The 14,725-nt window shown below is 40.2% G+C and overlaps 1 protein-coding gene across 5 annotated transcripts in view; it reads right to left on the reverse strand.

The window, feature by feature from the left end:
- The window catches only part of BCL6 (BCL6 transcription repressor), a 152,185-nt gene that overhangs the window by 2,709 nt on the left and 134,751 nt on the right, over positions 1-14,725 (reverse strand). For 4 of the 5 annotated variants that reach the window (XM_088444783.1, XM_088444785.1, XM_088444784.1 and 1 more), the window contains 8 exons: positions 6,456-6,494; positions 6,015-6,183; positions 5,556-5,777; positions 4,464-5,426; positions 4,051-4,226; positions 3,166-3,333; positions 2,771-2,901; positions 121-258 (listed from right to left, as the gene is read on the reverse strand). In XM_088444783.1, coding sequence (XP_088300909.1) covers positions 121-258; positions 2,771-2,901; positions 3,166-3,333; positions 4,051-4,226; positions 4,464-5,426; positions 5,556-5,777; positions 6,015-6,175 — 1,959 coding nt within the window. In that variant the 5' untranslated portion in view covers positions 6,176-6,183; positions 6,456-6,494. Of the gene's footprint in view, positions 1-120; positions 259-2,770; positions 2,902-3,165; positions 3,334-4,050; positions 4,227-4,463; positions 5,427-5,555; positions 5,778-6,014; positions 6,184-6,455; positions 6,495-7,316; positions 7,524-14,725 lie in introns of those variants that run through there. The other variant, XM_088444787.1, reaches the window with a different exon arrangement.

Genomic DNA, 14,725 nt, shown 5'->3' on the forward strand with positions numbered 1-14,725 from the left:
ACTAGGGCGCCGTGATTCAAAAAAGTTTGGGAACCACTGGGTTAAGGTGTGTTAAATGCAATAAAGACATCTGTTAATCTCAATAAAGTATATTCCATATATAACAGCCAGATGACTTACATGATAAGGTTTTTCTCCGGTGTGAATACGAAGATGGCTCTTGAGCGTCTGCAAGTGCCTGAATCTAGTTCCACAGATCTCACATGGGTACGGTTTCTCTCCAGTATGAATCAACACGTGAGCACGGAGATGAGCAACCTGGGCACACAAGACACTGTACATGAATGCATGTAGTATGACATGAAAATTATTAAATAGGTAGTTGTTGCATTGCAAGGTTGAATATACACTGAAATACATGAAAGGTGCAATATATTTCTAATAGATACAATAGAGACACTTAACAATAATAATATATATAAGTCATGTGACAGTCTGCATTGCTTGCTGGTTTCTAAAGTGCTCAGGTTTTCACAGCAGTTTCTCAGTATGTGTTAAAAAAAGAAAAATATAAAATATGAAAATATTGCAGGACTGTGCCCGAAAACCATATAGGGTGGTATCCAATTAGCCCAGAATATTGTTCAGGCACTAATGGATCCCCTGGGAGTATCCAATTAACTGCAAAGTGCAGCCTGACACCAGCACTTATCGGAGTTTTTTTTTCAGGACCTGATGTGTCATGAGAAAAATCTAAGAAAAGTGCAGTTTTTTCGCCGCCGCAAAGACGAAACCACAAAGGTCCGTGAACTTATCACAGATCCTATGTGCTTTCAGCCGAAATACAGGAATCTTTCAACTATTATCCCAGTTTTTCGCAAATGTTTTTTTCTCTCCCTGTCCTAGTATTTCAGATAAAAAAACAGATGGGGATTATTTGGCGAAAAATCCCAGTTTTTCGACATTCGCGGATAATTGGCTACCCCCCTTAATATCAAAATTGATAGATTCATAATTCATCATCAGACATGATGGGAAAAAAGTGATGGGAAAAAGGCTCTGAATTTCTTCCAAACCCACCAACAGGCTGCAATAAAGCCAGAACGGATCTGAGGCTTGATTCAGCACTGATCGCAACTGCGTAATCGCACGCAATGAATCTGTGAAAATATGCGAATGTCTGCCACGGTACAGCCAGCATAGAGATGCCCACTACTGCCTTCTCGCATCCGTAATACCTCGCAGACCTGCGTATACATCGGTACCATCGGAGCACATCGGGACCCTCACGCACAATTACAGCAGGTCTGACTGGTCTCAGAATTTGCAAGTTGCATCGCACGCAGTGAGTACTCAGGCTGTGTAGGCAATCACAGTGGCTAATTTATGCACGCCAATCAAACGGACAAGAATGCCTGCGTTTCTGCAACCACTCCCCCGTCACCACCCCCAAACACTCACGGCCTGTCACTCACTCTGTGATGGATTCCACAGTGCATTCGTAATCGCAGTGCGATCGCCACGCACATGCAGTGCCGTGCATATGCATGCGCAGTACGCAACAACTGACTGATCTGCGTGTGCTGTTGCAATTGCGATCAATGCTGAATCAGGCCCCTGGTCATTAGGCCCAATGAATGTTGATCACTTCTAGCAATGTGATCAAAATCTATATTAAATATGAGGTGTATTCTATTAACAGTTTTCACTAATATATCTAGAACCAGTGAAACCAAAAGTAAACTCCATATACCTGTACTATCATGTGGAAAACATGATTGATAAAAACTGCAAAGTTCACAGTAACTTTATAATCGGTTTGTTTTGACAACGTTCTCAAACACTGGATAAGTATACTTATAGTATAGAAATCACTTTGTGACTGTATAAATGCACAAGTCCACGACTACCAACAGACAGAAACAGGCAAGGACATTTTTTTTATTTTGACAAGCACTAAAACTGACTTTAACCACAATCATTCTAACCAAAATATGTTCTTGAGACAAATGTCAAGTCTTAAAAAATAATCTGAATAAAATGTAGGTCATAAGAAGTCCCTTTTCTACCCTCTGTCTGATGTCTGCATCCTTTATGACACCTTAATATGACCTTGTTATATTTATATGTACAAATAGTTTTTTTTGTACAATTAGTTCAGTTGTGCCAGAAGTCTGACCCTGGTGAGGTTTCTGGCATTTTATAAATAAACAATGATGACAAGCGGTAACCTCAAGTTTCATTACGTGGAGTTGTGGCTTTGTGTGTCTGTACTTCATCAATTTGGGTGTAACCGCTGGGCTAGCAGCTGATATAGGGCCTGACAGCTGACAGGGCAACTGTTCACCTGCCTTGAGCTCTGCTCCCCTCTGATGAGAACAGAGCAGTATATTTAGTCAGCAAAGCAGAAAGCAAGAGAACTCTGATGTAGCCTTTCACTGGGTAAGAAGTGCAGCGTGGTAGGAAACAAGAGGCTGGCCATCCCCATAACTGAAGGAAGTTAATTCCTAGAAAGTTTGGGATCCCCGTCACAATATTGCTATGGGCTCCACAAATGTCCAGCTTGGCGCCTTCAAACTTTCTTATAATCACCAGTATAGGATACATTAGCCTCTCTGTCTAGTTGCACATCTTAAATTTACCCAAACCATATTGCAAAACAAGACATTGAGGTTTGATATAGATCTTGTCTGATAAAGGCAATATCACTTTCATAGATATTGATTCATTCACTGTGCAATATAGGTAAACATAGATATTAACTAGACAAAAATAGAAACACAAATCTGTTTGAGAAATGGCTTGTGGTAACAGTGTGGGGACAAATTACCTGTACAAAACGGGCGCCGCAGGTCTCACACTTGTACGGCTTTTCTCCAGAGTGAATTCTTGTGTGGGTCTTTAGGTTTGCAGGTCGGTTAAACTGTGCACCGCAAATACTGCAACGATATGGTTTTTCTCCTAAAAACCAAGGACATAAAAATTTATAAAAATATGACTTTAAGTATTAAACAAACATTATATACTCTGTAGAAGTGGTGGAAAACTGACTGTTCTGTTTTATTCAACGTTATATTCATTTTTCAAATTGTGTGCAAAGTTCTAAGTTTAAATAGTACTTTATTAAATAGTATGGCCAACCTCACAAGCACTGCAAATGGTCATACCACATTGTTATAACTAGAATCTAAACTGACCGACATTTCCAGTATATCAGCAACCCACCAGTGTGAACGGTCTTGTGACTAGCAAGGTTTCCCTTGTAGCGGAATGATGCTTGGCAGCGGTCACACTTATAGGGCTTGTCACTGTGCATCTGCAGAGTGTGCCTTTTCAGGGAACCTTCCTCAGAGAAACGGGAGTCACATTCATTGCAAAAGAATGTGCCATTTTCTGTGAAGAAAATATAAAATAGTTGAGATTCTAAACTTCTGGGTTTAGATCTGCATCTGATGATGCAAAATGGGAGGGTGATTGTCTACATACGCGCTTAATAAGGAGGTTACAGCCTTGCTGTCGATGGTTCAGACACCATATTTATATATATCTATATATATATATATACACAGTATATTAATTATGCATCACAAAGCAGGTAAAAGTAGACTACGATTGATGGCCCACATGGGCAAACTTAACAGATTTGAATACATTTTAGTAGTAAACTCCGTTCTCTAAAGTCCTAATTAGTTACCAGGGCAACTAATATCTAGTGAGGCAATAAAGGTTATCACTTTGATTAAACTTTTAGCAAAAGCTAATTTTGCTGCCATCTACTAAAAACGTTAAATATAGTATTCACAAATATCTATCTTTCTGTCAATATAATCTCAGGCTGGTTGGCACATGACTTTTAAATCTTGTCAAATATACTCTCAAATTGTCCAATGAAGCAAATGTGTTTGCTTTACTGGATTAGATTTTACCTTTAGACGATGAAATATAATGGGGAAGTGGGTGTTTATAGTAGCGAACAGAAAGACATATAAAAACTGGAGTAGTCAATTATAGAGGGTTCGTTATTTTTTTAAATTAAAGTCAATTTTGCTTACACCTGAAAAAGCAGGCAGCTCATTTGCAAATGAAGAGAGTATAAAAATGTAAACATACCACAGCTTGAATCTGAGTACTCTGACTGGGTCTCAGCAATCTCCTCTCCAAAGTTAGACCCAGGGGTGTGAGGACATATTTCAGGAGGGGATTGTGATGAAAACATGTTGAACTTGGGTGTGTGAATATAGAGAGGTGAATGTCCTTCACTGCTCAATGGTGACCCTTCCATATTCCTGCAAAAAATAAATAATACAACATATTTATGGGTTGTGCAGGAAACTACATGCATACATTAAACACTGAGAGCACAATACTTAATAACTGAATAATGCTGTAATAGAACTAATGCATGTAATAGCAAAATGAGGCTCTGGCAGAAGATGTAAAAAATCCATGGTCAATATCAGCTATTACGGTTTTAGCCAATGCCAAAATACTACTAAAACAAGCCGAGCAGTTTCTGTCTTTACCTGTTTACAATGTTGTTCAGCTTGCTAGCTTGGGGTGCTGACGAATCATCTGTGCCCTCATTAAGCTTAACTGAAGCTTGACTGTCCATGCTTTCAGACTTGACCGGTTGTTGACATGATGACTGAGAAGTGTAGAACTGTGGAGACAAGTTGCCCATTTCACTTTGGTTTGCACAACTTTCTTTTTCTCTCTGGTTAAGGGAATTGAGCAACTTATACTTTTTCCAGTTGCAAGCCTTTGGGTCTGTAGAGGGCTTGGACACAGGAGAACCAGATTCCTGTGAGATGCGGGCATTTTTACTGCTGCTGGACTCTGTTGGAGAGTTAGGTTGGCAGTCAGACTTTTGTGGACTTTGAGGGCTCACAAGACCCTTGCGGTTGACAGGAGAGTTTGCAGGTTTAAAGTGCTGAGTTATTTCATCCTCTGAGGATGTTCGCTCCTCCTCTTTCCCTTTGTCACAATTGTAGAACGGGCTGTTTCGAACAGAGGGACCAGCAGACCGAGAGCCTGCAAGCACATTATAGTGAGAGTCACTACGTGGATCTTCCAGTGCAGCTTCCTTTGGTGAATAGATGTTGCTGTGGCACATGTTAGCAGATATATCTGTCACAACTTTCCTGTAATCACCTAACACAGTCCTTGAATTTTCTCCAGGTAGCACACTTTCCTTAGGATATCTATTGGCTCTCTGGATGTCAGCCATCTGCACATCTCTGATTTCATCCTCCGGAAACAGGAACCCATGCACTGGAATGTGACTGTACAGCGGGTATGAGGATGGTGAACCATTGTACAGATTGGGAATATAGGATCTCCCATCGCAGATGGCTGTGTTACGAAGTGGTACAGTATTTTCTGACATCTCACAGTTTCTGTAGGCCAGAACATCTGGAGGTAACATCGCTCGGCTTTGCAGAAAATCCTCACCTTTAGATGGCTTCACGGAACTCACAAGATCTTCACTGTGACAAAAAGAAAAAAACTATTGACTGACTTTATTATAAGATCTTGCAAGAAATAATCTACAAGATGCTTGGGTCTCTTATTGTAGCACAGTATTTTCTTAAATACACAAAATAATGAAAAACTACCTGGTCTTGAGGAACCTCTGACAGGTGTCCACAACGTGTTCCATCTGAAGATAAAGTGCAGTGCTCATAACTGCCATAATATTGCTGTCTCTCAAGCTAAGCCGAGATGTATACATGAATTCCAGTAGGACTCTGAAACCCTCTGCGCTGATTTCTGGATCCAAGTTGATAATGTTCATATTGCATTTCATCTGGTCAGTGAAGATAGTGTAGAATAATCCACTATAAGATAAGAACAGTTATGAGGCTCTCATAGAATACAGATGCTTTGAAATTATTTCCTTCTATTCTGTTCAACATTCACAATAGACATAAATTTGCAACCAATTCCTGAATAAATAGCTTTAGACACATGCATGCCCTCTATAAAACATGCAGCAGCTCCCTAGCTCGTAAACACTACAGTTTAATAGCTAGTCAGCTAAATAATGGATTAGATTCCTACAATTGCTCCCTTACCTGCAGGCCATGAGGACTGTCTTATGAGCCCGAAAGTGTTCCCTGTTCACAACGATGATCACGTCTGTTAGGATGTCCCTACTTCGAAGTCGGTTAAGGTTCAAGAGAACATCACTAGCGTGTCTAGTGAACTGGATGCAGCTGTCAGTTGCAGATGTCATTGTTGCCCCTATCATAGAGGTAGAAAAAAAATGACATGAATTTACAGATGATTCATGCATTGCAAAAGAGAACTTAATAGAATGCAACCTTAGTAGGTTTGTGCAGGAGTGTAAGGCTCTAGAGTTATATATCAAACAAGTATCAACTTCCACATTTAGCAGTTTATGTTATTTGCGGATCAGTGAACCTTCACCAGATATGATAATGGAGTTATTATGCAGTTGTGATCCCAAGTGCTCACTATGCTAGATTAAAAATAAAAATCAGACCAACACTTACCCGAAATCTCAATTCACAATCCAAATTCCTCTTTGAATGCTGAAAAACAAAACACAATACCAGAAAATATTAAGAAAAATTGTAGAATTGCAAGAACTATCCAGAATAAAAGCATGACATATTACAATGTGTTATTATCTGCATCATGTTTAAACAGCCTGTGACTCTGAAGCTGTTATGGGACTACAAGTCCCAGGATGCAAAGACTGGTAAATAGAACTTGTGCCACAAAAAGTGGAAATCTGCCGGTTGCCTACCTCTGACCTACATAAACAATATCATCTTCATTAAACATTGGCAAAAATAGCATTGACTTTGGGGGTTAGGTAGCTAACCCATTTTTGTGCTACATGGGTCAGATAGAAAGCCAAACTTTAAGTGATTGCAACTCATTCATCTTCCTCTTCTTTAGAACTCTGAAACTAGGCATTTCCCTTATTGTCTGGCTTGTTGTTTTTATCTAGCACATACCCAATCACATGCATCCCAACAATACCCATGGTGAAACAGACACCTGGGAGGTAGACAACGCTACTTTGGTTGCATTCAAAACTGAATAACATGATAAGCACCCTAAATTTCAAAACTAGAAGAATCTTAAAATAGCTATTTGTAGCTATATAAAATAGTGGATCGAAAGCATGAGCAAACCAGATACCTTTCAGAGACACACATGTTTATTTATCCTATACATGCATTATATCATACTCAAATATGGGGTAGTGGGCGTTCGGTTAGTCAGCATGCAAATCACATACATTCCTTTTAATTGTATTCAAAGAGTTAAAAATACTGTAGTGCAACACTTAACTAGGAATTGCCTACTCTAAGAGAAAACACACATTTCTGCAAGTTCTTCACCTGTCTTTTATCAACTCTCTGCAATGACATCACAGCAGCCAATGTCAATCTGTCAACATAAATTAGGAATATGACACATTCTGGACAGCTACAGGACTGGAAGAAAACAACATTTCTATAGCCAGGCGTTTCATAAGCCAGGCCCCCAAAGCAAAGAGTTGCCCCACAAACCCCTTACCGGGATGCAGTCAGAATGCCGACCGCTGGGATTCCGGCGGTCAGAATGCCGACACCGGAATCCCACACCTGTTAAAATACCGGCGCCAGATCCTGGCCGCCGGAATCCCGAAGATAAGTACTAGCTTACTTGACATTTCCAACATGGGTCATCTATAAAAAAGTAAGCTCAAACAGTAGAAGACTAACACTCTGCATTCAGTAAAAGATAGTCTTGGAACTTAACTCGCAACACTGTCAAATATCAAACAATGTGGCCCCATGTTATCAGGGGTTAAACATTATTCCTTCGTGTACTCATTGGAAGGGCATAGTACAGTATAACAAAGATGTACACAGTAACAAAAGAACTTCATATATTTTTCCATAGAAATATAAATACACATAGGATTTTAATAACTTTTCTGCTGTACAGATTAATAAGCAGTCTCCCTAAAGAGCAGGCTGTACAACTTTGTCTGGACTTTAACCCTGCCTCTGCCAGCCAGCCGATCAGTTTCTAAAAACTGCATACCAAACCATTAGTGATTGCCAGATGTAGGCATAATAAGGTAGTGTAAATTACCTTATACATAGGGTGCTGGGGACAGACTCCTGAATGCATGAATCTGACTGGTAGAATATTGCCTGCTCTGCATCCCATGTTGTCATTAAACACCACCTGCCCACAGATGCTGTACATTAACATGGTCTGTTTTCAACAGAGGAAAAAGGGGTGGATATTCCAGCCATATCATTCTGGGAAATATTTGACTCAGACTAGGATTACTTCACCCAATGAACGCCTCTAGAATTAACTTTCCTGGAAAGTCCATTCAGGACAGGCAGCTTTACAGTATATGTCCTGTTGTACAGTAGATTTCCTTTACAAAAAGCAAATTAGCTTTAGTGAGGAAAAAAACTACCTATAGTCAAAAAGAAGATAGTTTAGGATCCAACACAAAGTGCATATAAAGTTGTGAAAAACTGTAAATGTCAGATAGCAAATAATGGTTCTGATGGTTTATGGACATTAAATTATAAAATAGATAGATAGATAGATAGATAGATAGATAGATAGATAGATAGATAGATAGATAGATAGAAAATTCATGAAAGTCTATGTGGACCTGAATTCAAACATACACTATCTACTTTCCATATGCAATTACTAGTGGTCAAGTATTGAAAGCCCAATCATAGGCTGCCATGTTTAAAAGTTGCACCAGTGGAGTATCTGAGCCAAGCAATCTTCTGACTCAAGTTTAGAACTGTGAAAAAAGTTGTATTGTGGGCACAAAAGGATTCATTCAATATATCAACAGAATCAATTCCAGTTTGGAAGAGAAGTTCCTGCCAATAACATAATCTTCCATACAGGTCATTATAACGTATCACACTAAACACTAACTATGATTAGATTTATAAGAAGATAAGAAAAGCACATTCTTTCTAGGACTTGTGAAATAGCCGAAACATTGTTTCATTTCATAACATAATAGGGGGGACATTTATAAACACTTCTGCACAGAACCAGATACTGTAAAGCTCAGCAACCAGAATCTATTGTAAGATTTTTTTCTAGCGCACTTCAGAAAATTAAAGCAAAAATGTATGATTGGTTGCTGTGGGGTTTATACCATTGTTCCTGCCAGTGGCACAATTTTTTTTTCTAGTAGTTGTTAATAAACATGTTCAAAATAACTCCAAACTTGTAATTTGGGGAATTGGGAGTAAGATGCAAATACAAAAAGTTGCTGAGGTGACACATCACAGGGGTGTGACCATCACCTCCAACACACTAGATCTTCCTTGAACCATTTCAATGGTGAGTACATCAGTCCCCCCACCCCCCATTCTCTGCCTGCTAGACAGGTATATAGCCCTCAACCCTCAGGCCCAATCTAGACTGTTTCGCCTAAATCGGTAGTTTAGAATACAAGATGTTTCAGTCATTGTAAATGTGTGTATATGTGACAGTTATTTCTTAATTAGAATAAATTTATTTTCTGACAGTCTACCATACTCTAGAACCAAAACATTTTGTATACATACACACTGGCATTTGAGAATAATTTTTATCGGTGGTTCACAGACAATTCTATGTATAATGCCTATAAATAGATCTGACACTGGAAACCTCACCCACTAATATAAGCTTTTTATCCCAAATGCTACTTATTCCATTTATAGACATTTGCCACAGATAAACACATTACAAAATACACAATCATCTCTAAGGTCTAGTAGAAATGCATATCAATGCTTAAGAAGAACTTTTACCAGTGTTAAAAAAACACAACTCGAACGCAGTCTAAGCCAGACAATTATGACACCAACAGGTATATTTACTAAAGTGCGAGTTTTTAGAAGTAGAGATGTTGCCCATTGCAACCACTGAGATTCTAGCTATTATTCTCTAGAAGGTGCTATAAACATGTTAAGTAGAATCTGATTGGCTGCTATGGGCAACATCTCCACTTCTAAAAACCAGCAATTTAGTAAATATACCCCTAGATGTGCAACTTTGCACACACAAAAAAAGTAGTAACAGATCACAGCTGGTTTGTAACAAGTCTTCCCGTCATTTGGTAATAGGCCAAATAGTGCATATTATTCTTTTCTACAATGTATCAATAAATGATTTGATGTTCAGCTCTATGCACATTATTTATTCTATGATATCTCTGAAGCCTCTAAGAAAGCATAGGTGGCAAATCTTTCTAATGGGAAATGTTTTTAGCTAAATGTGTCATATAAATTCAAGAGATGTGTTTGATTTCTGTTGATTTATGAGAGTGGATTAATTTTGCCTGCAGCACACACCAAGAGAGTTGAGACATACAGTACATGCTGAGCTTACAGGACTCTAGAAAGTATTCAAATCATCTGGTCCTGCTAGTATTTCATTGGTAGGTCAGTCAGGGAAAACAAATCCACTAAGCAATGTCTTTGGCAGCAGTAGCAATACAAGTAAATCAGGCTTCTTCCAATATACATCATTGTTCATACCTTCAATTAAATCTTTCACTGGAAAACCATTTGCGTAATCTAAAACAGGGAGAGGCAACGTGTGTTAATTCAGTTCCTGCGGAACTACACATCCCATCATGGCCTGCTAAAGTTTTAGCATGCCCTAACAGCAAAAATGTGGCATGGCATGCTGGGATGTGTAGTCCAACAGCAGCTAGAGCGCCACACATTGTCTACCCCTGATCTAAAACATGAAGCCCTTTAAAAAAAAAAAATCTATTCTGTTATTCATAGAAAAAGCAGAGGGGCAATTCTCCCAGTATGATTTCCAGTTGAGAATCACTTTCAAGTCCAATGGATTAATAATTTAAAAACACACAAGTCGCCTGGGATTTGTGACTGGCAGCGAGATGTGACTGCAATGTTACTCATTCCTTATTTAACCAACAACTTGTAACAGTATCGGAGAAGTGCAAGTTCTAAGTGTTACCACATAACAGTGACACTTCACAAGGACAGCAGTTAACTGGTTAATCCTGTTGCCAAGGTGAGAACCATCAGAATACAGAAAGGAAACAAAAGCAGGGAGGCATAATCCTAATTACCCAAAAGGGTATGTAAATGAGTGTAAACAAACCAGCAATAGAAATTCTGTTGATGTGTACTTCACCTAAATGTAGCCACAGAGATCATTCATTTCCAATGAGCGACATTAGAAACAGTAGGCAAACTTTCTAGCTACAGTAGTTTCCATTCTTGTAAGGAAAGGGGCCAGCAACAGCCAGTGTAACAACACGTGTATAAATAAAAAACAAATAGAAAATATTATAAGCAAAACACTACAAAACTTTCTTTTATTTCATATAAGTCAACGTTCCTAAAATAAAACTTCTAATCATACAATTAGGCAACCAAAAATATTCAAATTTTTACCCAGAGACATTAATAATCCAGTGGTCCATAAAAAAAAGCATGATACAGAGACATAAATAATATGAAGTAAGTACACTGATGAAGGCAATTAAACTGTATAAAGTATCACAAATAGGATGTCATTTATAAGAAAAATGACAAAAACAAAACACAATGTACACCGAAATTCTTGAAATAGATGTGTGCATTCTTGCGCAGTAAGTTGTATAGTTAGTGACATAACTTGTGCAGACACTGGAGGGCAGTAGCTTATTTCTTTTCAGAATTTGACATGTCTATCCATAATAGCTCCAAAAAAAAAAAAAAAAAAGTTGTTTTTGGATAAACACACACATTTGTTCTGATGTTTCGTCTTTTCTCGCTTAAAAAAAATAAACATTTTTATGCAGTTTTGAATCCTGACACAACATATGATTTTATTTCTATTCCCACCAAGTCACTCTGGCTCCAGAAGCTTGGCCATGAAATAACAGTGCTCAAGTATATGGCTTTAGCCTTGGCAGGGGCCAGCCTTGGAATGCATTAGTTAGGAGCAGTGCAGAAAGACACCTCCTTTGTAAAATAACCTGAGCAGTCTCCATGACAGAGCCAACTATAGACCTAACCCCCCCCCCCCCCCCCCCCCCCCCAAGGAAGACACAAGTATTCAACCAAGGAGGAGATTTCTATTATGGGGACATGAAACCTGTACTTCTCACTTTCTGGTGGTTTGTGCCACCCAACCTGCTGGTACACTGTACAACAGAAATTAATGGGACAGAGGCACACCAAGTCTTATATTAGACTAATTTTACTGAGGCTTCCAGTAAAGGGCAGTGACCTCCTGAAATGCCTGCCAAATACCATGTTCCATACAGTGGTCGATAGTGTAAAAAATAGTAACACCAAATACTATAGTACACAACTTTTATAAAGTGCAACAGAATATGCTGGCACCATATAAATGTTAATAAATAAACATGGTACAGCAGTAAAACGAACTCTCAAAATATGGTCAATGGAGGCCAGGTTGTAAATAGGAGACAAGACAGTAAAACGTCTGATTGATGGAATGTTTTTTTTTTTTTGTTTTGTGTTTTTGCTACACTGCTGAAACATGATCATAGGGCAAAAATCCATTCGTGCCTTACAGCCAGTGCAGAGGAATGTGAAACCTCCAGTTAACCTCTCTCAAGCCACAGGGGGAAAAAGCTTATGTTTTAACCCCTTCTCTGCCGTAGAGGTGTTACGTCATTGGTAATAAAAAGTCCGATTAGGATGTGAGAAGATTTGCGATCCCAGTCTTGTTGCTGTCCCATCACATTGTGGATACGCAAAAACAAGCAGTGAGGCTCTAAATTTAGCGAATCACTTGGGAATCGGATGAGACACTGCCAAAATAATATTGACCACCAGGGGGCGCCGCAGTATCGGATACATCGCGTAGACATATGTTATTTACCATTATTTGGACAATGTTCCGCTGAGGGCTGGAGTCTCACACAGGACTGATTATTGGCATATGTAATCCAAGCTAACGTAATCGGTTCTGTAAAAGCCTTCATCTCCCTGGTAATCAGCAATTCGTCCAGGAGCGAACAGTAGCTGGTGTACTGACAGCTTTACATTCTATTATTGTAATGTAAGACTCAAATAAGATAGTTGTGTACTAAATATAGCACAGCTCCATAACCTGAGCGTAATATACGTGGAAGCGCTGCTGGGAGCCAGTGTAAAATTTGGCAGCCCGTGAGTACTCCTGCACTATATAGTGTTATTATGCGCGATACCGACACTGTATTATTGTACATTGATTGGTATTATAAGTGTGGTGCATTAGTAACATTTTCACAGGGCCTCATTTAAAACTGGGGGATACAAGACACTTGTAACAATATAATGGATATCTACTGACCACTGCGCAACCATGCATTAGCATTCCAATCTGCAAAATAAATACACCTAAATTTGACCAAGTTTTTGAAACCCGATTGCTGATTGAAAGGGGTGCACTGTTATATAAGGGGGCAGTGCAGTGTTGTATACAAAGTGCACTGTCCTATAAGGGGGCAGTCTCATAAGGGGGGCTCAGTCATACCCGCACATACCAGGCGGATTTGGTAAGAGTGTATAATATGACTGACACCCATTGGATATAATCATGGTAACTGGGTGGGTGCAGCCCTGCCAGGGAGAGCCCCCTGATCCCCGTATAGACATATCTCCAGGAATAGCGTGTGGACCGAGGCCAACACAACTTCACTCTGGGATGCTGATTTACGAGGCTCGCTGCGTGTGCCAAGTTCCTGCATAGTAAACACAGAACACATAGGAGGGCGCACTGGGAAATGAGATGCGCATTCTCTTGTTCATAGCCCCCTATAATAACTGGGGGCAGCCAGACACCTCGGTGCGGTACAGTCGGTCCCAGTGCCAGCGTCTAGACACCAATAGCGCGCAGCTTCCATATGCCCCTGCAGTGCTGCCGCCGTATAATAATAATCCCTGTAACGGGCATTAGACGCAACACGACGAGGATCCGGGACCATTAGGACAGAGCAAGAAATGTCCCTGGTCCTCCCGGCGCTGAGCTCGCAGAGCCCGGCCACACACATAAGGGACAATCGCAGACTGCGCACTCACTGCTAGGCTACAGCCCGGAGACATGCCCATCCCGTAACGCTGGATGCACGGCCCTCAGCCGCCTCCAGAGCCTAGAGAGCGGGCTCACAGCTCTGGCTATTACCTTTATTTATATAGATCTATATCACAGACAGCAAGCAGTGTCTGTAGTCTGAGAGCCCCTGAGATCACCCTATGTACAGGGGACAGGTGTAGGCACGCGTACTCCATACATGTGTCACCCTATTCTCTAAATGCACAGCGCCCGCACACTAACACCCGGGCACTCTGCTCGGTGCTGTGTGATCGGCGCACACTCGGGTACACCAGTCTGCCACTCTCATTTTACCCCCGGAGCAAGTGGAGAGAAGCCAGACAGAGAGGCTAACACACACACAGAGACAGAGGCTGGCACACACAGAGAGACAGAGGCTGGCACACACAGAAAGACAGAGGCTGGCACACACAGAGAGACAGAGAAGCAGGGAGTCCCTGCTACGCTTATCCATAACATAGACATGCAGAAAATGCTCAGTGTCCACAGGCAGTCCATCTCCTGGCAGCCAGCAATCCCCTATGTACACTACTGGCATCCAGCAATCCCCTATGTACACTATTGGCATCCAGAAGTCCCCTATATACAGTACCAAGCAATCACATCACGTAAATATATATACACAGTCAAACAAGATTAAGCTGCATCTCTATTAGATAGCCCCTTCCAATTCCAAATGATGGCAGGGAAA

Source organism: Taudactylus pleione, unplaced genomic scaffold (genome assembly GCF_031769625.1).
Source record: "Taudactylus pleione unplaced genomic scaffold, aTauple2 ptg000372l, whole genome shotgun sequence".
NCBI classification, from domain to species: Eukaryota; Metazoa; Chordata; class Amphibia; order Anura; family Myobatrachidae; genus Taudactylus; species Taudactylus pleione.